At 37.2% G+C, this 25440-nt stretch overlaps 1 protein-coding gene across 2 annotated transcripts in view; it reads left to right on the plus strand.

Moving 5' to 3' along the window:
• Nucleotides 1–25440, plus strand: part of RBMS1 (RNA binding motif single stranded interacting protein 1) — a 255087-nt gene that overhangs the window by 112035 nt on the left and 117612 nt on the right. For both annotated transcript variants that reach the window (XM_027865728.1, XM_027865729.1), the window contains exon 2: nucleotides 12378–12553. In XM_027865728.1, coding sequence (XP_027721529.1) covers nucleotides 12378–12553 — 176 coding nt within the window. The remainder of the gene's footprint in view (nucleotides 1–12377; nucleotides 12554–25440) is intronic.

Raw genomic sequence — 25440 nt, forward strand, 5'->3', positions numbered from 1 at the left:
GTTTTTGAATTTTTAGTTCAATCTCTTAAAACAGTGGTTGTAGTTGTAGTTTCATTTTGTTCTTCCCTGTGCTATTATGTCATTATTTTTATTACTTTTTTGTAATATTGTATAACTGAATTTTTGGTTAAGAAATAAGCCTGTGCTTGAGCTATAGAGACTAGTAGTTGTTTCCTCTAATGTAGTGTCATGACTCAAATCACTATAGGACTTAGTTTGGCTTTTTTTTTTTTTTTTTTAAGTCATTGCTAGACAGACATTAGTGAATGAGGTCTTTTCTAAGGATCCTGGTTATCCCTTAGCAGAAAGAGTTGGAGTGGAGGACATAAATTCAATCCTTGGTTCTTTTTCTTACTGTGTGATTTGCTTCAGTTTCCCCATTTGTAAGTTAAGGATGGTTTATTAGACTAGATGATTTCTAAGTTCTCTTCTAGGTCTAAATCCTTTGATTGTGTTTTGTAGTGGGCAAGTGGGGAGCCTTAAAAACTAGTCATGTGATCTGATAATCCATAAGGAACTTATGGATTATTTCCTCCCCTTCATTTTAAAAAAAAGTTTTTTTCTGAGGTATCTTGGGAATAACTTTACATTTAAATAACCTCAATATAGTAAGACCCAGCATTTTAAATGTAAATGAGCCAAGGAAATTACTAGATTGGTTGCAAATAGCAGTGCAGTATTCTTCCACACAAATCACAACATGTTAAGAGCTGGAAGGACCCTTAGAGATCATTTAATGCAACCAGATCATTTTACAAGATAAGGGAACTGAGGCTCAAAGAGACAAGAACTTTACTTAAGGTCATAGATTTTCAGTGATGGTCACTGGCTGTTTTATTGCTTATTAATTTATCATTGAAACAGCCAGTGACCAAGGACTGTCTAGGTTAGTGTTTCCTAGGTTAGTTATACACACTGGGTTAGTATGTATAAGCTCCTTTGGGTCCTCATAAACATTCTTGTGTACAGGGTATTATTGGATAGGAGTTAGCAGATTCACACATGTTGATATATGTGGGAACAAAGATTGAACCCTAAGATAAATACTTTGATAAAAAAAAGGTTTAAGGACAGAAAGTTACATGGGATGATTTTGGAAGAAAGCTTACTGTGAAGATCACATTTCATGTTCCCCATCTTTCCCTCTCCAAAAAAAACCCTACCTAAATATTTAAGGATTGGTTCTTTTGAGTGATAGAATCATAGATTTAGAGCTGAGGCACCTGAGACCTCCAACACTTTCATTTTACAAATAAGGAAATTGAGACAGGAAAAGGTTAAGCTGCTTGCTCAGGGTCTAAATTAGTATTTGATCCTAGGTCTTTCTGACTCCAAATTCAGTGTTTTATTTGCTATACAATGCTGCTTTTCAAGGTTAAGTTACCTTTTTTATGTGTGCAACCTAATATGTGTAATTCACTCATCCAAAAATATTTAATCCCTACTATGTTTAAATCTGTTTCATTAATTTATTTGGTACACTAAAACTGAATACTTGTGCAGAAGTGTCAGTGATGAATTAGCATAATAAATAGTCAAGAGGATTTGTTGTTGAGTTGTTTCAGTCACATCTGACTCTTTGTGACCCCATTTGGGTTTTCTTAGAAAAGATACTGGAGGGGCTTGCCATTTCATTTTCCAGCTCATTTTACCAATGAGGAAACTGAGGCAAACAGGGTTAAGTGACACTTGGGGTCACACAGGTAATAAGTGTCTGAAGCTGAATTTGAATTCGGGCCTTCCTGACTCTCGGCTCAGTGCTCTTTCCACTGTACCACCTAGCTGTCCTGTCAAGAGGCTAGTGACCAAGTTTTGACAAGTCTCAAATTTTACTTGTGATAATTGATTAATCTTACCCAGTCTGCCATTAATTTCTTCAAGTCTCTTTTTGAATAGCTAGCATGAATTGGATTCTGAAAACTTTTTTTCCACAAACACCTCTGATGTAACACATAGTATTGAATGCTCAGGGTTTTTGTGGTAATCATACAATCTAGTCTCTGCTTCAAAGTATGTGATTTCTTTTGTCTAACCCCGTAATTACCTATACTTTACTTTGATGAGGAAAGTAAAAAAGGGACAACCACCTTGTTAAAAGAGCAGCACTAAGTGACCTTGAGCAAATCATTCAGACTCTCTGATATTTAATCTCATAGGTTTATAACCTCCCAATCTACTTCACAGTGCCTTGTAGGGTCCACTAAGTAAAAGGTACAACATTCCTATAGGGCATGTGTTACACCAGGTGGAATATCTGGAGACAGTGACTGATAGGTGTTAGAAATTACAGTTCTAGAGCTGAAGAGGTTTTAGCAGTCATGTAGTCTAACCCACTCTTTTTACAGATGAGGTAACAGACCCAGATAGGTGGAGTGATATATGTAGGGTTGCAAGAATAGTAAGTAATAGTCTCAATAAGCTGGGGATTCAATCTCGGGTTCTTCAATTCCAAGTTCATTGTTTTCTACTACAATGTGGTACATCTGGGAATAGCACATTGTAATGAAAAGAGCACTAGTCTGGGAACCAGGGAAACTGGGTTCTAGGCTCAGCCCTATTATTAAATAGTTGTGTGATTGTGGTCAAGTCACTTGACCTTTTGGGGCCTTACTTTCCTCACTTGTAAAGTGATGGGGTTACAGTAGATCTCTGAGGGTAACTTCTGGCTCCAAAACAGTGACACATTGATCCCTTCCAACTGTGGCATTCTCAGATTCTGTCTGCTTGTGAGGTCATTTTCCTTATTTATTCAACTGCCACAAAACTCCTCCTAATGCTTCATTTTCTACTTGTAACTTAGTTTTTACCATTAGATTCCTGTGCTGCCCTCTCGCTGTTTTCTGCCCCTGAGCTTTACTCTCCTTCCATTTCCCCTTTCCATTCCTTCTTTTCCCTTCCCTTCCCACCCGCTCCCCCTCCTCCCTCTCTCTTCCTTTCTTAAACACAGCTCCATTGCCAATTTCCTTCCACTCTAAGGGCTCCCTAAAAAAGAGATCAAAAGAAACAAAATCTTAAGCTAACCAGTTTGGGGAAATTGTTTTTCTTTTACTTTCATTTTAAAAAAACTTCATTTGTTTTCAGTTAAAATAATCTAAGGCTGAAAAATTCCCAAGGAGAATTATATTGATTTTTTTCAATTGTTAAAAAACTTGAATTATTTTTAAGCACCTACCACAGTGCTATATTTAATTATTAATTGAATAATTTCTTTGCGTTCTTTGGTTTAATAGATTGTGGAATTCAGTGAAACAGTTACTGAGATGTATAAAGAGCTATACAGATATGTGGTCATGGAGTATTATTTATTAATATCCAGACAGCAGGTCCCCATTCCTTTGGAATCCTAACTATAACTATTATGAATACTTTCTTTGCTTCTGAGTAGAGGAAATGCCTGGGGTGCTAAGTGGTGGTCTCTCCTGCTGATTTGGAAAAAAATAGTCAGTCCTGTTATCTTGAAGGATGGTACTCACAATGAAAACTTAAACTAGGAAAGTCAAAAGAGGAAAGTCCTCAAATTTCTATTGGAATTCCCAGGAATGGTATGAGGAAGAAGATAAAGACTGTAGCTATAATGGTTGGTCCTAACACTGTATATTCTCTGTATTAATAATAACAGAACTTTAGGGTTTGCAAAATACTAAAATAACATTTATATAGAGCTTTAAGGTATAGAAAATGCTTTTTATATGCTATCCCATTTGATATGAAGGAAATGGCAAACCAATTTAGTAATATATTAATAATGATACATCATTTTTATTGCCTTGGTTATGTAGACATATGTCCAGCAAACTGATCTTCTTAAAACAATAGTGGCTCCCTATTGCCTCTAAGATCAAACAAAATCTTCCATCTGTCTTTTTAAGCCCTTCATAACTTGGTCCCTTCTATGTTTCCATTCTTTATATCTTATTCTCCTCCAAATTCTCTATAATCTAGTTATCCTGGCCTCCTTGCTATTCCTCACACAAGACAAACCAGGTCCTGATTCTGCATTTTCACTGGCTGTCCCTCTTATGCATAGAATTTTCTCCCTCCTCATTTCCACCTCTTGCCTTCCCTGGATTCCCTCTAGTCTCAGCCAAAGTCTTATCTTGTGCAGGAAACCTTTCTCAGTTCCCCTTAATGGAAGTGCCTTGCCCCTGCGATTATTTCCAATTTATCCTGTATATATGTTGTTTTTTACATAGTTGTCTGAATGTCATCTCTCTAATTAGACTTTGAGCTCCTTGAAATCAGGATTCCTTTTTTCCCAGCACTTAGCACAGTGCCTGGTACATAGCAGCCATTCAACAAATACTTGTTGACTTCTTGACCTAACTTGACAACAGTGAAAACTGTTACTAATGTGTTAGTTCACAAATATAGTTAATTTTGCTTTCTTCACATGAGACCCTGTCAGGGGTGGTTGCTGTTTGATTATACATATTATCATAGGCTTACATGTTGATAATGTAGGCATTCTAATAATATAAGAAGTAAATGCTTTGGGCAGAAGTAGAACAGGTAAATTCTGTTCCCAGATATCTTATCTGTGTAGTTTAAATAAAATGAATTTATTTTTGTATTAGAAGTAAGGTAAAATGAAAGAGCTCTAAATAATTGAAGAAATATTAATTGTTTATTATTGGGCTGAGACATAGATAAGCTCATAGAAAATTAGACAATTTTGATTGCACAAAATTGAAATTTTTTATTGCAAAAGTTTTTGGGCATATAAAATGCAGCTAAAATCATTAGGAAATCACATAGCTAGTGGTAAGTGGAGGGAAATCTTTACAGTATATTTCTCTGATAGACATCTGGTATCTAAGAGATAAAAAACTTATTTAAATGCACAAGAAGAGTAATACTCCTGTAGATACAAGGTCAAAGAATATGAATTGCCTTGAGAAGGCAATGCTTGAAAGAAGAAAAGCAAACTAACAATAACCATATGAAAAATACATGCCAAATAATAAGGTAATGCAAATTAAAATGACTCACTTCTATTAGATTGACAAAGATGACCTGGAAGTTCACAGATGAAGGGGGGAATATGGGAGGACAAGTGGAGCTGTGAATTAGTGTAACCATTCTGGAAATCAATATGGAACTCTACCCCTCCAGTCACTGAATTAACCCATCTTTTGACCCAGAGATATCACCATGAGGCATATGCGCCAAAGAGGAAAAGAACCTTTATTACCAAAATATATACATAGCAGCACTTTTTGTTGTAGCAAAGAACTGAGAACTCACAGGTTACCCATCAGTTGGGGAATGGCTCAACAAATTGGGCTCTGTGAATGCAATGGAATTGTGTCATAAGAAGTGATGAAAGAACAGATTCAGACAAACCTGGGAAGACCTGTAATAATGGATTAAAATCAGAACTTACATATAATGACTACAACATATTCTCTTTCTCTCTCTCTCTCTCTCTCTCTCTCTCTCTATTTCTCTCTCTTTCTCTTTCTCTCTCTGTCTCACACACACACACACACCTTTGAAAGACTTAAGAACTCTGATCAATGAATACAGTCACCAAAGATGACTTCAGAGTGTTGAGGATGAAGCCTTTTTCATACCTCTTGAGACAAGTAATGAACTAGAGGTGTAGAACAAGACATACATTTTTGGATGTAGCGAATATATCATGTGTTTTGTTTAAAGTACACTAACTTGTTACAAAAGATAGGTTTTAGTGCCTCTGAGGCACAGCAGCTCCAATCATAAACTTTAATTGTTTAGAGTTTGATGAAGTTGTGATGTAGTTACTAAAGAATCATAAATGTTTCCATTAAAACTTGAGTAGTTTTGCTTTTCTATTTTAAATCACATCTTCCTAAAGTGCTGACTTCAGTTTTCAGCTAAAATAGGTTGTCTTTGTAAATCAATTTATTATTTATTGACTTATGAGAAGGTGTAGAGCAAAAAAGAAGGTAATTGTGTAGCATAAGAATTAAGCATGTGGTCTTATGGGGAACACAAGACTTGTTTGATTTTGCTTTTATTTACATATGAAGGCATTTGTGGGCAGAGTTACTAATTGATGATTCAGAACGTGGCGTTTTATTATAGCTCAACAGAACAGAATTTCTCTACTTTTAGTTGAGGAAAGTCAGTATAAGGAAGTGAGGCCCAGGCCCCAGGGCATAGGGCATTGGGACAACTCTCCCCAAAATGGAATTTTGGATTTGTCATCAACAAACAAGATAACCACCTTGGGATTGTTGACTTTGATTTGTTACTTTTAATCCATTGTAAGATTATAAGAAAGAAATAATTGAAATGTTACTGATACATTCTTGTTTTAATGTGTTTGATGCTACTTACATTAGTCACTTAGATGATTTTTTAAGTCTCTGTGTGAGTTTTCCAATTCGACTCTTTGTGGTATAAGTAAATCTTTTGGTAGTAGGTAATGAATTGAATCATTATTTTTAATCTGGAACATTTCACTGCCTCTGTCTCCAATTCTCTCCCCCACTCCTGCCAGTTTTTCAAAATATGACTTGGATCTCATAGAATTATAGAACCTTTAAGCTAAAAGGGCCATTTGTGGGCTTCTAATGTCTTTCTTTTTTTGGTTCTTCAGAATTTTTAATGTGTCACATTTCTTCATGTGGTTATACAAATGATGGACCTAACAAAGGATGTTCCATTGTGTTGAGCTAGGTTTTTGTTGTGATCAATTTAGACAGATGTTAAGATAAAGGAGATGTAATATTTCTCTATAAAAATGTTATTTAATGCAAACCCAAAATAATTTAAGGAAATATACAACTTGGGAGAGTGTATGATGGGATATTTTATACTTATTATCTCCTTTCTCTTTAAAGTGAAGTTCGGATAATGGAAGCCTTAGCGAAAAGACAAAGGAATTGAAGGGTTTGAGCAGAAAAGAGAAAAGTGGGAAAGATTGGGATATCAGTTATCGGCCAATAGATACTTACTGAGTCCTAATATGAGCAGAGCTTAGGAGGCTTATAAATGTTATGCTTTGAAATGTTTCCAACAAGGCTATTGTGTGGTGCATGTTGAATGTTTTTTCTTCATTCCTGCTGAGAAAAATAGGAGAAATAGATTCAGAAAGTTTCTCTGTGTATTTAATTCTGACTACTTGATGCAACTGAAGTCCAAGGGTTATAAGGCAACCATACAGAAGATTGATAAGCAGCTGAGCTTGTCATTTTGGAGGTCGATCTAGTTTTGGTCGAATCTCTTCATAGCAGGTTGCAATTTGTCATTTTGATTGGAGTTTAAGACACATGGAGGGAGTGCAGGGAAGTGTAGGATGTGAGGAAAGCTATAAAAGTCGTAAAGAGTAGATTATTGATCAGAGTTTAGAGGTAGAAAGGACCTTTGAGTTTATCTAGTTAAATTATTTTTACAAAGAGCAAACTCAGACCCAGAGAGCTTAAATGACTTCCCTAAAGTTACAGAGGTAGTAAGGAAAGCCCAGATCTGAGTCCAGGTCTCCTGAACCCACAGTGTGTGCTTTCCCCACCTTATAGAGAGTCTTGAATGTCAGGTTAAGGAGTTTGGGGATTTCTCTTCTTTAAGAAATAGGATGAGGAGTGGAATGAAATGATTCAACCTCTGCATAAGGAAAGTGAATCTAGCAGTGTGAGATGGTGATGATGATGATGATGATACTAATAACAATTTAGCATTTATATAGCACTTTTAAGTTTTACACAGTGCTTTTCAAATATTATCCCAACTTATCATGACAACAACCATTTTGCAAATGAAGAAACTTGGCAGAGGTTAAGTGACTTACTCAGGATCTCACAGGTAGTAACCATCTGTGGTAAGATGTATACTCAGGTTTTCCTGACTCCAAGTCCACTGCATCACCCAAGGGACTGTTTATCAGGCTATCTTAATTGTTCAGGTGGGTAGGATGGGTAATTTGATGCAAATCACTGCAGAGGTAGAATCTAGGTACTTGGCCACTGATAAGATCTGTGAGAGATTAAGAAGGAAGAGTCAAAGTTGACACCAAAGTTTTAAATGCAAATTATAGAGAGTACTAGTACTTATGACAGTGGAAGTCAAAATGAGGAGCAGGTATTGGAGAAAAGAGAAGTTCAGTTTTAAATATATTGTGTTTAAGATACTTGAAGACTATGCAGGTAGAGGTGTCAATAAGCTGTTAGTAATATAGGGCATGAGGTTACAAGAGAGATCAAAGCTCGACACCTAAATTGAAGGAAGTCCACAGAGAGAGGATGGTTAAAATAGGTGGTGTGGATGAGATTTGGTCACCTCTCCTTCTGTCTTCCCTTACAAAACCCTACTCTTTATCTGCACTGTGCCCTCCAATCCCTTGACCCCTCAGTTCTCTCCCTGGCCATCTCCTCTTCACTAGCCTAGCTCAGAACTTCTCAGTGCTTACCTGGCTGCATTACACTACTCTGGGACATCTCTGACTTCTCCACCAGGCCCCTTCATCCCTTCTGTAATCCTGGCTACACTACCCCCTTTCTTTCCGCCTCTCTTTTCAGCTTCATTTGTGTGTTGTCTTCCTCTATTAGATTGTAAGCTCCTTGAGGGCTTAGCACAGTGCCTGGTACGCTGTAGGTGTTTAATAAATGTTTTATGACTGGCTACTTTTTCCTCTTTTCCCCATCTTGACCCCTTGTTGAACCAGTTCAACTCTATACTGTTCTCCTGTCTTGAATCCCTAGTCCCCTTCCTCTATTGCCGGTTAGATCCTGCCAAGCTGTAGCCTTGAATCACTCCCATCATTCATGGCCTTCACTTCTATACAGGTGCTGCTGAACAAAGATGGAGAAAATCATGCAACCACTCTGACTGGGTCCACATAGTTCATAGGATTGTTTTGAGGAGAGGACTTTGTGATTTGTGAAATGATTTGTAAATGTCTTCAGTAAGTGTCAGTTGCTCCTTGTTACATCTGGGTTAAAATAGTAACTCTTCCTTTGGCATTCAAAGCCTTTCACAATGTGGCATTCATACATCTTTATAGAGAGGTTTCATGTTACTTCCCTGTGTACACACTCTGGATTTAATATATGACATTCCATCATTTCATACGTTTCTTGAGGCAGCTGGGTGGTTAGAAGGATAGAGTGCTGGGCCTTGGAATCAGGAAGACCTGAGTTCAAACCAGCCTCAGACACTACCTGTATGACTCTGGAAGAGTCACATAACCTCTGTCTACCTCAGTTTCCTCAGTTGTGAAATGGGGATAATAATAGCAACAGCCTCATAAGGTTGTGAGGATCAAATGAGATAATATTTGTAAAGCACTTAGCATAGTACCTGGCATATAATAGGCCTTTAATAAGAACTCATTTCCTCTACCCCTTCCCTGCCTTTTGCACAGGTCCCTCCCACCCCTGTGCCTCGAATGTTCTTCCTTCTCACTTCTGTCTCTTTGCATCCCTAGTTCCCTCCAAGATTCTATTCAAAAGTCACCTCACAAGGCCATCCTAATGCCCCCCACTTCTGAGTTACTAGTGTTCTCCCTCCGTTCTTCTCACACCAAATTACTTTGTAAATACATTGTGTTTACTTATCTGTGAATGCATATTTCTGCTTGTTATACAGATCCTTAGGACCTGGACTATTTCCTTTCCATCTGTATTTCTAGTATATAGCACTGGAACTGACTTTGTGAATCTGTTGGTTCAGAGCAGTTTGGCATCTGTTCCACATTTCATAATCTTAAGTTTGCGTGAGGACTTAAGAAGTTAGGTGACTTTCACAAAGTCACACAGGTAGTATTTATCTGAGACAAGACTTGAACCCAGCTCTTCCTGGCACTTCAAGCGACTCTCTTTCCACCTCACCTCTCACATGATACCTGGCATATAGAAGTTATATAATGAATGCTTGTTGAATTAACTTATTACTACCCCATTTAAGAAAATGCTTGTGTGAAAAGGATCTACATGTACAAAAATATTTATAGCAGCTCTTTTTTGTGATGGCAAAGAATTGGAAATTGAGAGGATGCCCATCAATTGGGGAATAGCTGAGCAAGTTGCGGTATATGAATGTGATGGAATACTATTGTGCTATAAGAAATGATGAACAGACTGACTTCAGAAAACCTGGAAAGACTTGTATGGTATGATGCTGAGTGAAGTGAGCAGAACCAAGAGAACGTTGTACACAGTAACAGCCATGTTGTGTGATGACTAATATTGATAGACTTAGCCCTTCTCAGCCATACAAGAATCTAGGATATCTCCAAAGGCCTCATGGTGGAAAATATTATCCACATCCAAAGAAAGAAGTATGGAATTTGAATGCAGAGCAAAGCATACTATTTGCTATTTTTTTTTCTTCTGTTGTGTTTTGTTTCCTCTTTCTGGTGGTTCCTCTATTGGTTCTAATTCTTACTAACAGCATCACTGATGGGAAAATATGTTTAATAGGAATGTATATGTATAGCCTATATCAGATAGTCTTGGGGAGGGAGGTGGGGAGAGAGGGGGAGAAAAATCTAAAACTCAAAAGCTTATGGAAGTGATTGTTGATAAATCAAAATAAATTAATTAAAAAAGAAAAAAAAAAGAAAATACTTGTGTGGATATGTAGGAGTTTGGTCATAGTATCCTAGATCTAGAAGGGAAATAAGAGGCTGTTAAGCATTCATTTACAGATGAAGAATTATGATTATGAAAAGAAGATTCCCTTAGAGGTAGAAAGAAAGAATTGGATAATGTAGGACCAGATTGAATGGTGAAAAGGAATATTCAAATATAGATAACTCAAGGAATGGATTATTCTGATGGATCAGGATGTTGTAGACTGAGGGTGGGGGTAGAGTGAGCAGACTATGCAGAAGAAACTGTTAATATAGACCAAGAAGTCTATAGTAGAGAGTTGAGAAGAACACAGACAGCATAAATATGTGGCACGGAGTCAGACTGAGCAAGAGTACTTTCACCGCAAGGTTTGATTTTTTGTTGATATTGTTTTGGTTTGCTCCACAAAATGAAAGTTATGCTTGTCTTACATATTCTTCAGTAAGTTATTTGTAGTACCTGCTGCTGCTGCTGTAGCAACTACTATTACCACTACTAGCTAACATAAAGCACTTTAAAGTTTTCAAAGCACTTTGAAAATATTATCACATTTGATTCTCACAGCAGTCCTGGGAGGTAGATACTATTACTATCTGCATTTTATGGATGAAGAAACTGATTTAGACAGAGGCTAAGTGGCTTGTCTAGGGTCTCACAGCTAGTAGATGTCCGAGTCAGGAGTTGAACTCAGATCTTCTGTATTCTATCCACTGAGCTACCTAGCAGCCAGAAAGAGGATTGCTAGGGAAAAGACTGGAATTTACACTACAAATTTGAACAATTTTTTTCTGGGAAGTTCATTGACCATTTAGTTTTACATTCTTCTTGACTGAGTGGCTTTATGTGGAAGAGCATTGGGGAGGTACAGTTTCTCTACTAGTAAAGCAGCTAACATTTTTTGCTAATTAACTTGAGACTTAGGGTTGCACACATGCATTTGCAGCATAAAACACTTAGGACTTCCTTAAAATTCTGCAGAGCAGTTCAGGGTCAGTAGACCTTGCCAGCAATACAGTCCAGAGAAGGTTTGGAATGTCGAGGATTTCAGACATTCTTCCTGGGTGCCTGCTGAGTGTAAAAGTGCATTGGGTCCTGGGCTTTGTTCTTCGTAATAGTTGTGTTTGTCTCTGAGAGAAGCCCAGGCTTGTTGCCAACTACAACAAAGTTCTCACAAGTTACATTTCACAAGTTTAGCCAGATTTGAGGGGGTGAGGGGAGTAGGAGGTAGAAAGTTAGCAGAACTGTGAACCATCTCCAGATGTCTGAATGATTTTGTATTCCTGCCATAGAACTAGTTGAACCCTTTGTTGTGGTAGAAATTGACCTTCTGTTAAAATGAACAGCTTCAAAATTATCCCTAAATCATCTGCTTTTAGATATATTTTTAAAATTTTTTCATTGTATAGTCACTTGAAAAGTTAAAAGGGAATCTTATTTTTAAATTGTATATTAGCTTCATACAAGTAAATTAAATCTGTTTCAATATACATAGATATCACATTATACAATAAATACACAATATTCCTGAAAATATTTTATAGTTGAATTACATGATTAAAGGCATCAAAGGAACTTGCTATTTAGAGGTTTCTTACAGTGAATAACTCTGTGAAGTCAATACTCCCTTGGGTAAAGTGTGTACATCCAGATCGCCACATCCTGATTTTTTTTTTTTGAAAGTTGAAGTATATTTGTATTTAAAAGGTGATAAAACTATTGAAGATAGAAATTAAATGGCCCTTGTACTGTCACTGTGATCATTGCTACAAGTGTCTTCTAATTTTTATTTACTAGGTTCTAACATGCTACTTCTTGATTTTCCAGCAGTCTATTGTGCCAGCCCACCCAATGGCTCCTCCCAGCCCCAGTACCACCAGCAGTAATAACAACAGTAGCAACAGTAGCAGCTCAGGGTGGGATCAACTAAGCAAAACAAACCTTTATATCAGAGGACTGCCTCCCAATACCACAGATCAGGACCTGGTGAAACTTTGTCAACCGTAAGTGTTTGCTTTTAAACATTTTGGAGATCATGATAAAGATAGAAAGTACATAACGAAAGATGTTTGCTGCAGGTTGGATTTGGCTACTACAAGCACAGACATCCATATTTTTAGCCATTGTCTTTCTTATTTCAGTTAGTATTTGATACTTTTGTTGTTGTTCAGTTGTTTCAGTTGTGTCCAACTCTTCCTGACCCCATTTAGGATTTTCTTGGCAAAGATATTGGAATGGTTTGCCTGTTCTTTCTCCAGCTCATTTTATAGATGAGGGAACTGAGGCATAGGAAGTTAAGTGACTTGCCTAGGATCACACAGCTAGTAAGTATTTGAGGCTGGATTTGAACTCAGGTTTTCCTGACTCCAGTCTCTATCCATCTTACTGTTCTTAGTATTTGATGCTACAGTATTTCAAAATAATAAAATAGGTTTATTACAATGAGATTTGTTTCATAATATCCTAGCGAAAAACTTCTTTGTTTGGAGCAACTTCTTTAAAAGTTATTATTTTTTATGGTGGAATGAAAAAAACGCAAGTATCTAGCATTTTCTGTTTTAGCAGCAGCACATCACTGGACGAACTCTTTCATTTTCTATGAGGTTCAAAGGGATTATAGATTTAGAGTTGGAAATGACCTAGAAGTCCATCTGGTCCAACACAGTCGTTTTACGGATGAGGAAGCAAGCCCAGAGAGGTTAAGCAATTTCTTCAAAGCTACACAGACAATAAGTGGCTCAGTTGGGATTTAAACCTATGTCTCCTGACTCCAAATCCAGTCAGCTTTTCACTCCCCCATTCCATCTCCTTCAGCCCTTTGCTTCCATTCACCATCAAGGAATGCATCCTCACCTCATACTATCTTATTTTGAGAAAAACACTTCATTCTACTGGTGAGCATGATTAGATTAGCTTCTCTTTAGTGTCCCTTGTGCTTTATTGGTCTAGTTTGTTTCCTTTCATCCTTTAGGTGATGAAAACCCATATGTCCCATGCTGAGCCTCATGGGTAGGCATGCATCCAGCTACATAGGCATGTGTACATTTGGGGAGAGAGATAAAATAAATACTTTCTTCGCTAACATTTTCAGGGAAGAGACACTTTATATATTAGTTCCTCAGAGTTTTATTAATTTATTAAGCAAGAGAGAGAAAAAATTAAAACAACGAGGCAGAAGCATAAAGTAATGTATGAAAGCACTACAATATAAAACAGTGACATCTGATCACAATGAATGTTCAAAATATAGCAAGCGGAGATAAGGATATATATATTAAGACATTTAAATAATAAGCAAAAGACATTTTTATGTGTTGTAGCTTTAAAAGATACTTCCTAATAGAGTTTACTATTCCATGATGAAGAAAAATTCCCATATAAGGATTTTGATTTACAATTACAACAGAATGTGGCATAGGTAGAAAGTGCACTTGATTTTCATTCAGAAAGTCTGAGTTAGAAGCAGATCATTTAGCTTCTTTGGGCCACAATTTTTTAATCTGTAGAGTAAGTGGGTTTGACCTAGATCAGGGATTCCTAAACTTTTTTTGTATTCTTAGAACAATGTTTTTAAATGCATAAAATAAAATATGTGATCACAAAGGAAACCAATGATATCCAAGATATAGTTTTCAAAGCATTGGGAAAAAAAAGTACTCTGCAATCCAAGTTACAAATCTCCAGATACAATGTTCTTTATAGTTCTTAAGTCCAATAATTTTCTGTAGCTTTCATAGCATCTTTCCTGTTAGAAAACTGAAACTGTCTCTGGGATCAGGGAACCTGGGTTCAAACTCCATCTCTGTCACTTACTACCTGTGTGATCCCAGGCAAATCTTTTTATCTCCTTGGGCCTCAGTTTACTCATCTGCAAAGGGAAAGGATTGGACTAGGTAAGCTCGACGATCTATCTTCCTTCCAGTTTTAGATTCATGATCCTATGAGATCCTGCTCTGTTGTTCTTGTTAACAATTCATAATAATTATGCAAGAACTTCAAATTTTGCTTCCTCTGCAATAGGACCATATTTCCAGACAAGGAAATTAAAGTGGCATCTAGCTGTCATGACTTGTGTTTATTTGTTTCTGGTGATCTTTTTGAGAACTAAGGGATCGATTAAAAAATGCAGTTACATAAAGATCCTTCTGTGCCTTTCCTGTGTTATTCTTTTAGGCTGGCACCCTTAGCTCAGTGGCCAGTGTAATGATGATACCTTAGGGAATGCCTCTGAAAGCAAATCAGACTCCTGGGTATCTCTGCTTGTGTGTTGTGCCAGGCATGAGGTAGAGGGAAGTTTGCCAAGTGCTCCATACCCTCTATCATAGTTCTTCCTCCAGACCACAGAAATCTTGGCTGCTCTTGGCTCCTCTCTGGCAGCATCTTATCCTCTGGCAGCATAATTATAGGTAGGTAGGATACCATAAAGTCCAGGAAACAAAAAATAGAACTGCATGAAAATTAAAAAAAAAACAAGAAAGAAAGAAACCCATCGACAAGCACTTGTTAGACACCTACTGTGTGCCAGGCACTGTGTTAGACTGGGAGTACAAAGAAAAGCAAAAGCAAATCAATCCTTGTTCTTCAGGAGTGTGTTCAAGAAGTTGTGGGAATGAAAGAAAGGGAAGTGGATACAAGAAAAATAAATTACTTTCTCTCAGGATTTTTATATTGCATGAATTGAATTATAACATCCAGTAGAGTCACTCAAATTTAGCCTTTATCAGACAGAGATCAATCAGTCATGCTACAAACATTTATTAAATGGGTAGAGTGTCTTTGCATAGTAATTGTCTTCCTAAAAAGTTGCTTGAAAATTAAACTTTGATAAATTAAATCATTTTTAATGTCCTAGAAGGGTTTGTGATTTAATACCAAACATTCATAACATTAGTTTTTCTTTTAAAAGAGTTTCCTCATTATTATTCATTAATCGCATCCTCATGATCTTTTTAGGCTGCCTTGGCTGCTGCCTTTGAGTACTTGCTGTCATTCTTATCTCCTCCACGTGCTGGAATACTGGCTCCCGAGTGCCCAATAGCTAGCAGAAGCTTGAGAAAGAAGGGGAGAGGCTTAATCTGAAGGAAAGCAGGATTCTAAAAGGAGAGACATAGGCCATCTCAGTTTGAAAGAACTTGCTGGAGGTAATTCCTAGGAATTTTCAAATTGTATTCCATGGGATGCCTTTACAAAGAAGTACATATCATTTAGGCCTATCATCAGCTGATTGCTACAATCTTCCTAGCTATCTTTATACCAGGAGGCTTATATTCTGACCATCATCCTGATCTCTTTCCATAATATGATATTAAATCCCTCTCCAAATCTCTTGATGGGTGAACTTTCACATTATTTTGCCTGGAACTGGGCCTCTGTGTCACATCCTAGCTAAATCCAGACCATGCTGTCAACCATCATAGTTCCCTTTCCCCACTTTCCAGTTTACCTCATTATTATATAAGCTAGTGAGTATCTGAGTGGGTTTTGAATCCACGTCTTCCTGACTTCAAGGCCAGTATTCTCTATACCACACCACACTATAAACATTTGTTAAACAACTAGTATGTCTAGCATATTAGACAGCAGGCATATATACAGAGTTGAAGAAAATTACATAATACCTGCACTAAAGGAAGCTACAGTTTAATGTGGAAGTATAACATACTCAGAATAATAGAATTTAACAGAAACAAATAAGAGATACAAACAAGTCATGCACCCCTTCTCTCCTTAACACTGCTACCAGTCTGGTTCAGGTCCTCATTAACTCTGCCTGCTTCACCTCAAACCTGGATTTTTGCAGTAACCTACTGGTGGATCTGCCTGCCTCAAGTGTCTCCCCACTCCAATCCATCCTCCATTCAGCTACACAATCGATTTTCCTAAGGCACAGGTCTGATCATGTCACCCTCCCCTTCTCAATAAACTCCAGTGGTTCCCTGTTGCCTCCAGGATCAAATATAAAATCCTCTGTTATATGGTCAAAGGTCTTTATTACCTAGGTACCTCCTTCCTTTCCAGACTTTCTACAGTCTCCATGTACTGTTCATTCCAGTGACACTGGCTTCCTTGCTTTCCAAGAACAAGATACTCCATCTCTTAGCTCAAGGCATTTTCTCTGGCCATGCTCCATGCCTGGAATATTGTCCCTGCTCATTCTCTACTGGCTTCCTTTAAATTCAAACTAAAATTAATTATTTCCTATTTATTATATATCATTACTATTAGTTATTTCCTAATTATCCTGTATATAGCTTATTTATACGTATTTATTTGCTGTCTTTTCCATTAAATTGTGAACTCTTTGAAGGGAAGGACTATCTTTTGACTCTTTTTGTATCTCAGGGCTTAGTACAGTACCTGGCACTTAATAAACATTTTTTTTTTGATTGATTATTAAACCTGGAGAAGGGGGAAGATTTCTTAAAGTGACACCTGAACTATAATTCTAGAGGAGCATAAAGATTTTAGTGGGAAAGGGGGGAATGAGAAGGAAGTACATTTCAGATATGGGTAGAAGTCTTCACCAATGCTTAGGGGTAGAGAGTGAAGAAAGAGTTCAAGGAACATCTGGTAAATTCTTTTGGTAGGAATATAAGTAATATGAGAAGAAGGAAGAGTTGTGTGAATAAAGACTGGAAAACTTACCTTTCCTGAGATGTTGACATCAGATGATTTTTTAGAGATGTGGAATAAGAACTCAGAGAAGAAATCTGGATTACTAGATTTGTGAGGCATTTTCATGGAGATGATAATTGAAGTCAATGAAGGGAGGCAAAGAGAAGGAGATAGTCTCTTGGGAGATGCCCACACTTAGGATGTGGGAGGAAAATGATGAATAAACCAATAAAGGAATTGAGAAGGAACAGCCAAAGAAGTAAGAAGAAAACCAGAAGAAAGAATAGAGGGTATGCAAGAGGAGAAGATGGTCAACAGTATTAAATGATGCTGAAAGGTCAAGAAGGATAATGTCTGAGAAAAAGACAATCAAATTCGGCAGTTCTGTGGTCATTGGTGACTTCAGACAGAGCAGTGTCATTAGAGTGGTGACATTGGAAAGATTACAAAAGGATAAAATATGAATGGTTGGGTAGCAAGGAAGAAGATGGAGTAAGTGTGCACAGTTCTTTCCAGAAGTTCACAAATGAAGGGGAGAAGAGAGAAATAATGTGAGGAAGTATGGTGTAGGGGAAAAGAGCACTGACCTGGATTTGTATAGGGGCTTTGCTATCTGTGTGATTTTGGTCAAGGCACACCGTCTTTGGGCCTCAGTTGCTAATCTGTAAAATGTGGGAGTTGGACTAAAGTGAGATTCCTTCTAGCTCCAAATTGGGGGTTCTTAACCTGGGGTCCATGAACTTTTTTTTATGAACTTTTTAAAATACATTTTTTGGCAATCATACTTCAATATGATTCATTTCCTTTGTAATCTATATATTTTACCATATGCATTTAAAAAAACATTCTTCTGAGCATTTGGCTTCACTAGATGTCAAAGAGGCCAATGACACAAAAAAGTTAAGAAACCTCAAAATCTATGATCTTGTGGTAATATCTTAGAATGGCAGGGTTCAGGAAAGGTGGTTTATTTATTTTTTGTTGTCTTTTATGGTAGGGGAGACTGGAGCATGTTTGCTTAGGTACAGGGAGAGAGAGAGAGAGATTGAGGACAAGAAAGAATGATCAATGGAACACAGTCCTGTAAGAGGTGGTGGGGTGGAGAAGGCTTCAGTCAAGGACACAGCTCTGGTAGCTTTGGCAAAGAGGAAGGCCACCTGACCCTCTGATACTGGAGCAAAGACGAAAAGAATGAGTTGGAAGTGCTGAGGATTGGCCTTAATCTTTGGAGAGGTCTTTTGATGAAAGATGTAGTAGGGATTGGGGTACATTTGGTGACTTAAAGATAGAGGAGAAAGTTTAGAATAGCCATCATGGGAGGTACAATAAGGAATGATAGGGAATTGATTGGATGGACAATGAATAAATAAAAAGTTTGATTTAAGATGCTTGAGGGTGGTGTTAGCATATTATACTTTTGTAATCCATCATTCCTACCATCATGATGGAAGCCTGTTGATTTTTTAAAGCATTTATTTCTTACTGACTTGAAAGAGCAAAGAATAATATCTTAGTAAATGATGGAAATCATTTTTCAATGAGTTGTACTGAGTTGTTTTCTTAAAAACATTTATTTCTTGTCAAATTTTTTATGTAATCTCTAGATTGTTGAGGTCAAGGGTAGATTCTTCTTGCTTGGGGACCATTAGGATAGGCAACCAGAATAAGAAAATTTTAGCATCGAAGGGATAGCAGCCATGTAGTCTAGGCAGAGTGAAAACTCCCTTCTATAACATCCCCAATAAGTGGTCATCCATGTTTTGCTTGAAGACCTCTAGGATTGGTGAAACTCCTCCCTCCTGAACTAGTCCACTTCACTTTTTGACAGATCTAATTGTTAGATCTTTCACCCAATGATCCAAGTTCCTTGTCCTCTTTGCAGTGGTTTAAATATCAGGTTGGCAGTAGATGGACAACTATAGCTAAAATGTACCAGGTCCATCTTTTTTTCATATTAGAAAAGCATGATTCTTTCTTGAAGATATTGATTTTTTTCTTAGACTTACTTTTTTATTGTATTTTATGTAATTGTTGTCCCTGTGTAATGGTGTGTGTGTAAAAAGTGATTCTGAGCATCTAGTAATTTATTTTTTTATAATGTTGTTTTGGAGAAACTTAAATCATCTTGTACTTGAAGTTATTTTTCTTGAAAATGGTACTGATTTCTAGCTGGTTAGAAACTTGATTATCCAGCTGGTTTTCCAGTATTTTAAATTATAGTCCAAGGATAAGAGATAATTTCCTCTGTTCTTTTTGCATCATTATCATTGTTATTATTATTATTATTATTATTGCAACCTTACATTTGCATAATACTTTATAATTTGAAATGCTTTCTTCTACAGATAATAGCATGTGTTTATGCAGTGCTTTTTAGTTATAAGGGATTTAACACACATCTTGGTTTTGCACAACAATCTCGTTAGGTTAGAAGGGCTAATAGAATCCCTATTTTTATAAGTGTGTAAACTGAGGCTCAGAGTAGCTGAATGATTTCCCTAAAGTTAGATGCTGTTAAGTAGAGAAACTGCTACACCAGCCTCTTAACTCCTGGTCCAGGGTTATTTCCACTATACCATGATCTACTTAGTTGTACTGTCTTAGCTTAGTGTCTGCCAGGGAGAAAGGAAAATGGCAATCACTTTTGTCTTCTCAATCAGATTCAGAATGAGGATAATGATTTTCAAGTGCAGCTAATTGCTGCAGTGGGTACAGCACTGGGTCTGCAGTCAGGAAGATTTGAATTCAAATGTGGCCTCAAGCACTTACCAGCTGTGTGACCTTGGACAAATTAGTTAACCTCTGTTTCCTCAACTATAAAATTGGAATAATAATAGTACCTAACTCCCACAGTTGTGAGGATCAAATGAGATAATATTTGTAAGCACGGTGCCTGGTAAATGTTAGTTATTATTATTATTATCATCATCAATATTATTATCCAAAAATATTTTTGGGGTGGGATAGTTGGGGAGATTCTTTTGGGTTTCATCCATGGTATTTTTCATGCCTTAGAATCCTTGGAACATTTTGGGGGCAGAACCTAGAGGTAGTGGGATAGATAGAGTTGAACACACTTAGCTCCTAGGCTCATAGCTTTAGACTTAGAAAGGACCTAGAGTTCATCTATTCCAGTTGGAGAAGCTGAGGCTCCATCTTAGTTACAGCTGAGGGTCCAGAAAGCTAAGTGACTTGTCCAATATTGTTACTAGGTTAATGCCCACAAAGGCCTCTCAAAACCCTGGAGTTGTATGGAACAAAATTGAGAAATGCTACTAAGTAGCCAAGGATGCTTCAATAGTTCTCCTTTTATTCAAAGTTGACATATTATCTGATGCTTACTAAAAAGTGTACACTTCTGAATAAAGTAAGAAGCCAATAAATACCTATTTACTGCCTAAAGGTAGGTAATACTGTAGTGGTCCTATTCACAATTTTACTTGGTAGGCTTTTGAAGGTAACATTTATGTAAGCTGGGTGATTGTGGGAAAGCATTTTTTTATAGCTGTTTTACAGCAATAAATCAAGAATCTGTCATTGTATCAGTGGCTCGCTTCCCCCGTTGATAGATCACAACCTGTCTATAACTCGATAGATGGTCCTGGGCTGGGGCTCAAACATTCATCACCTTCAAGTTGACATGGTGAAGAGATCCTCAGGCCCCAGACACAAAGCCTGTTCACCTTGATAGGAACATGCCTCAGCCTGCATGCTGCTGCCGTGGATGTTAGAAGCCCCAAGTCACCTATAAAAACCTGCGATTTCATTAATAGAAAGAACTGGAGGAGGAAGCTCCCTCAACTGATGCAGGTGGCACCTTCTCTGCAACTTCTTGTCCTGGAGAGTTGCTCAGAGCACTGAAAAGGTAGATGACTTGTGGAGAGTCTCACAGCCAGTGAATGTCAGAGATCTGAATGGCCAGGTCCTCTGGATTTCAAGTTCTGTATCTGCTGCACTACACAATGTTGCCTGTTGTAAACTGTAAAGTGCTGTATAAACAGGAATGATTCTTTTCCATTTCTGCCTATGGAAACTCAAGTGCTGTCTTGTCTATGGAGACATCCCCTGATCCAACTAGTTAGAACTGATTTCTCCAACTTCAGATTTTTCAAAAGCCCTATACACACACACACACACACACACACACACACACACACACACGTATGGCAGCACTCTGTACATTTCTCTATCCCTGAGGGTAGGGACTGTTTCATTTTTATCTTCACATATCCAGTACCTAACACAGTGTTTGGTGCATTGTAGGTGCTTAGTCAGTGCTTGTTGATTGACTCCCTATTGAATTTTAAATTCCTTGTGGAACTAATCTTATTTCTGTATCACTAGCACTTGGCACCACGAATTGTATGTTGTAATTTCTTAATAACACTTATTGACTTAAGTTGAAATTATCTACCAAATGAACTCCAACTTCCTAATTAATATTCAAGTCTTTTCACAATCTGGGTATAGCTTTAATCTTACGTATTGAATGCTGCAGTCAAATTGTGTTACTCAGTATTCATACCTTCTTCCATCCCCTTGCTCACATGGTAAAATATGCCTGGAATGCCATCTTCCTCCCTCTCTACCTTTTGATATCTTACTCATTCTTCAAGGTCTAGTTCAAATGCCATCACTCCCTGTTCAGCTCACCTGGAAGCCCCCAATTGGAAATGATCCTTTCATTTAATCTTTTCATACTTTGCATTCCCTTTGTGCAGTTACTGATTGTAATTTGTGTTATCTCTGTGTACTTGTCTAATCACCTCTACTACATTGTAAACTCCTTGAGGGAAGAGACCATGTCTTCACTGCCTGGCACAGTGCGTAAAACATAGAGAGTGCTTAATAAAATACTTATTGATTTTTAAAAAAATAAAGTTCTTGAAAACTAAAATAAATCAGCTGTACCCTGCAACAAGATTGCATATAACTGTGTTGATTCATTGTCAGTCCCACTGATTTTAGTGTGAGGTTCCCTACTTCTACTTTAAAATATTTCTTAACAGATTTTTGCGCATGCTAAATTCAGTGACATTTTTGGATAGAAGGCTTGTAATACGTGACTATACAATATAGAGCTTCAGATCATCAGGTCTTCTGAATTATAAAGTCTGACCCCTGATCTCTGGCTCTGACATCTTAGCCCTATAACTCTGGGCAAAGTCACGTAACCCTGCTGGGTGTCAGTTTTATCATGTGATAGAAAATCATTCTTCTTTCTCTAAAATGTAGCTTTCTTATCTGTTACTTCTCCACTGACAGACATGATGTATTTCCCCAGGCTGAGAAGGTGAGATTGAGTTAAGATGAGATTTCAACATTCAGTTAATCATAGAAAATAAAGTGTCTTCTCCATTTCTGCCACTGTTTCTTAGATTCTCCTAAGTAGAAACTTTTATAGTAGCATTTATTATGAGTGCTTTAAGATTTGTTTTACATACATGCTTTCATTTGATCTTTATAATACCCTGTGATGAGGAAGCCAAGGCTCACAATTGTTAAGTGACCTGCCCATAGTCACTAAATAAGTGGATCAAGTAGAATTTGAATCCAGTCTCTCTTAATTTTCAGTCCTACAGTCTTACCACAATACTATGCAGTCTCTTTTTAAGGTTGATTTTATATTTTCTAATATCCTGCTTCAGTGATATGCATTTGCTATGCCATGTTCTTGCAAGTCTTTTTCTCTCAATACTGCACTCCTGGATGGTTTCAGAAAGTGCTCTTAAGGCTTCAGATGATGGTGTTAGAAGTCCCTCAGGATAACTTTGCACTGGAGAGGAGATATAAATTTCATGAGGAGCATTTGGTTGTTGAATCTTTGTTTCTTGGCCAAAGAAAAAGGTGTCTTAATAAAATTTTCATCCTGTAAAGTGGAATGCTAATCTACTGAGTCAAAGTGCAGGTATCCAGATGTCATATCTGGAACTTTATTCAATCATTAAAAAGAGTGCTCTAGTACAGAAGTGTCAGACATGCTGCCCAAAGGCCACATGTGGCCCACAATACTCCTTAGTGTGATCGGAACTGGATTAAAATGTAATTGGTAAATATTTATCAAAATAAATAAAAAGAAAATAAAACATAGATGTTAACATGTGGTTTTCTAAGTCAATATACAACATGCAAGGATCCTTATGTATGATTTAGTGGCCTCTTTCTATTTTAATTTGACACCACTGTTCTAATAAACATCTTGGAGTTTAAATGGGAAAATATGGACTTTCAGTTGAATAAAATTCAGAATTTTGGTAGTCTTTCTCTAACAACCTAAGTCCAAGAGGATATTGGTTCAGCTATGGTGAATCTTGAAGTGAATGCTTTTTTGAATCATCTGTCAAGCAATTCTCTTTGGAGCAAGAGCACTGAGGTAGCTTTACACAGTGGTATTACTGTCTGTCAAGGCATTTGGCAGTTAACCTGCTCCCCTTTTTAAGGCCAAAGATGTGCTGGTGATTCATATAAAATTTCTAACATATACTTTTTTTTAATAAAATTTGACTGACTTCTTCAGTTCTGTGATTGCTTACTATATGGTCTACTGTAACAAATCTGCCCCTTTCCCTACAGTTTGAGTCATGGCCAACTCAATTATCTCTGGTTAGTTTTTAATCTTAGATTTGCTTCTCCCAGTTGCCAAGTAGGCTTCTGTGCCACCTTCCCTTGCATTCCCTTAGTACTGTGCTGATTGTTGGCAAACTGATTTCAGTATTAGCTTGAGTAGAGCTTAATTAGGAAGTGAAATTTACAGGAGGAAAGAGACCACGGGGTATTTTTTTTTTTTTTGGTGAGGCAATTGTGGTTAAGTGACTTGCCCAGAGTCACACAGCTAGTGAGAGCACATGGTATTCTAAAGCTAAACATGCATACATACATACATAATTTAATCTCCCCAGTGCTCTTTTGATTAGTGCAGATAGAGTTAGATTTGCATAGACATAGCCTTTTTTAATGTACCTCAGAGTTAGTGGCACAAAGATGATCTAAGTGACTTAAAAGTGAAACTGACCTATACCATTCTAAGCAAAATCACCAAAAACTTTGTTTAGGAATTGTGCTTGGCAATATTAAGAATATCTTATTACAACTGGATCTCCCTAAGTCATGAGCTTCATTTTTCCTCCTTTTTCATTACTGGAGTCTTCCAGCTCACATTTCCCTTAATTTCCTCCATTCTACAGCCCTGTCTCCAAGATTAGCTTATTGTTACAGCCTCTGTGAATTTCAACCTATTTTTATAGAAAAGTGAGCTTTACTCCATCTCCTTCCTCCCCCACTCCCTTCTACCCTTCCCCCAGAACATGTTATAATGGATAGAAAGCTGGCTTCAGAACCAAGAAGACCTGCCTTCTGGTCCCACCTCTGACACATAGTGGCTGGGCAATCTTGGGCAAGTCATTTAGCATCTTGGTGGCCCAGGCAAGTCTCTGAGACTAGAAGTTGCAGAGCAGGTGCTAATTTACATTGGTAGAAGAAGTTCCCCTGTAGAAGCACATGTCTATGATGAAATCATGTTTCTGATATAAAAAAAAAATCAGAGAAGAGGCATGATATGAGATGGAGTCCTTATGTCTAAGATTGTAAAAATTATACTTCTCATGGCTGGCTAATAAGGGATTTGTTAAGTGACCAGAGTTTTGAACAGCAAGCTTGCAGTAGAACATAGATCTTTCCCTCTGGTGAGTTCCTGGGTGGCATGCATGTTGACTGAAAACTATAAATTAAAAAAAAAATTTCCAGTCAACTCCATTGTATCTGAGTTGGAAGATGTTATCTAGTCCAACCCATACAAATTTAAACTACATCTGTTAAAAAAATAGATAAATAAGAGCAGGACCCCCATTTTCTGGTTAGATAAATACACTTTCCCTTCAATGAGTGTTCATTAATTGCTTGCCACAGGAATCATGTCCTGAGAAACAGTACCAAATTAGACATAGTTCCCCTCTCTTATGGTCTAATAAGAAAACTTACAGTGTAGTAGGAGGCAATACAAGATGAATTCACTTGTTTGAGGATACATTGAGGCAAGTAGACATCAGTGGAAAATCTTTTTTTTTCTTAACTCTTGCCACTGGGTCATTGTTTAGAAATTCTCAACACCCTCTTCTCAAACTGTTAAAATGTTAGATTTTTGAGTGTGTGCATTTATTTGGTTTGACAGCTAAATGGAAAAGAAAAAAATGATCAATCAATTCTAGACCAGTAAATCAATCAGTAATGTTGAAGAGAAAGTGGTATTTAAAAATGACATGCTCTTATAATCTAAAGA

This window comes from Vombatus ursinus, unplaced genomic scaffold (genome assembly GCF_900497805.2).
Source record: "Vombatus ursinus unplaced genomic scaffold, bare-nosed wombat genome assembly UNPS02014779.1, whole genome shotgun sequence".
NCBI lineage: Eukaryota > Metazoa > Chordata > Mammalia > Diprotodontia > Vombatidae > Vombatus > Vombatus ursinus.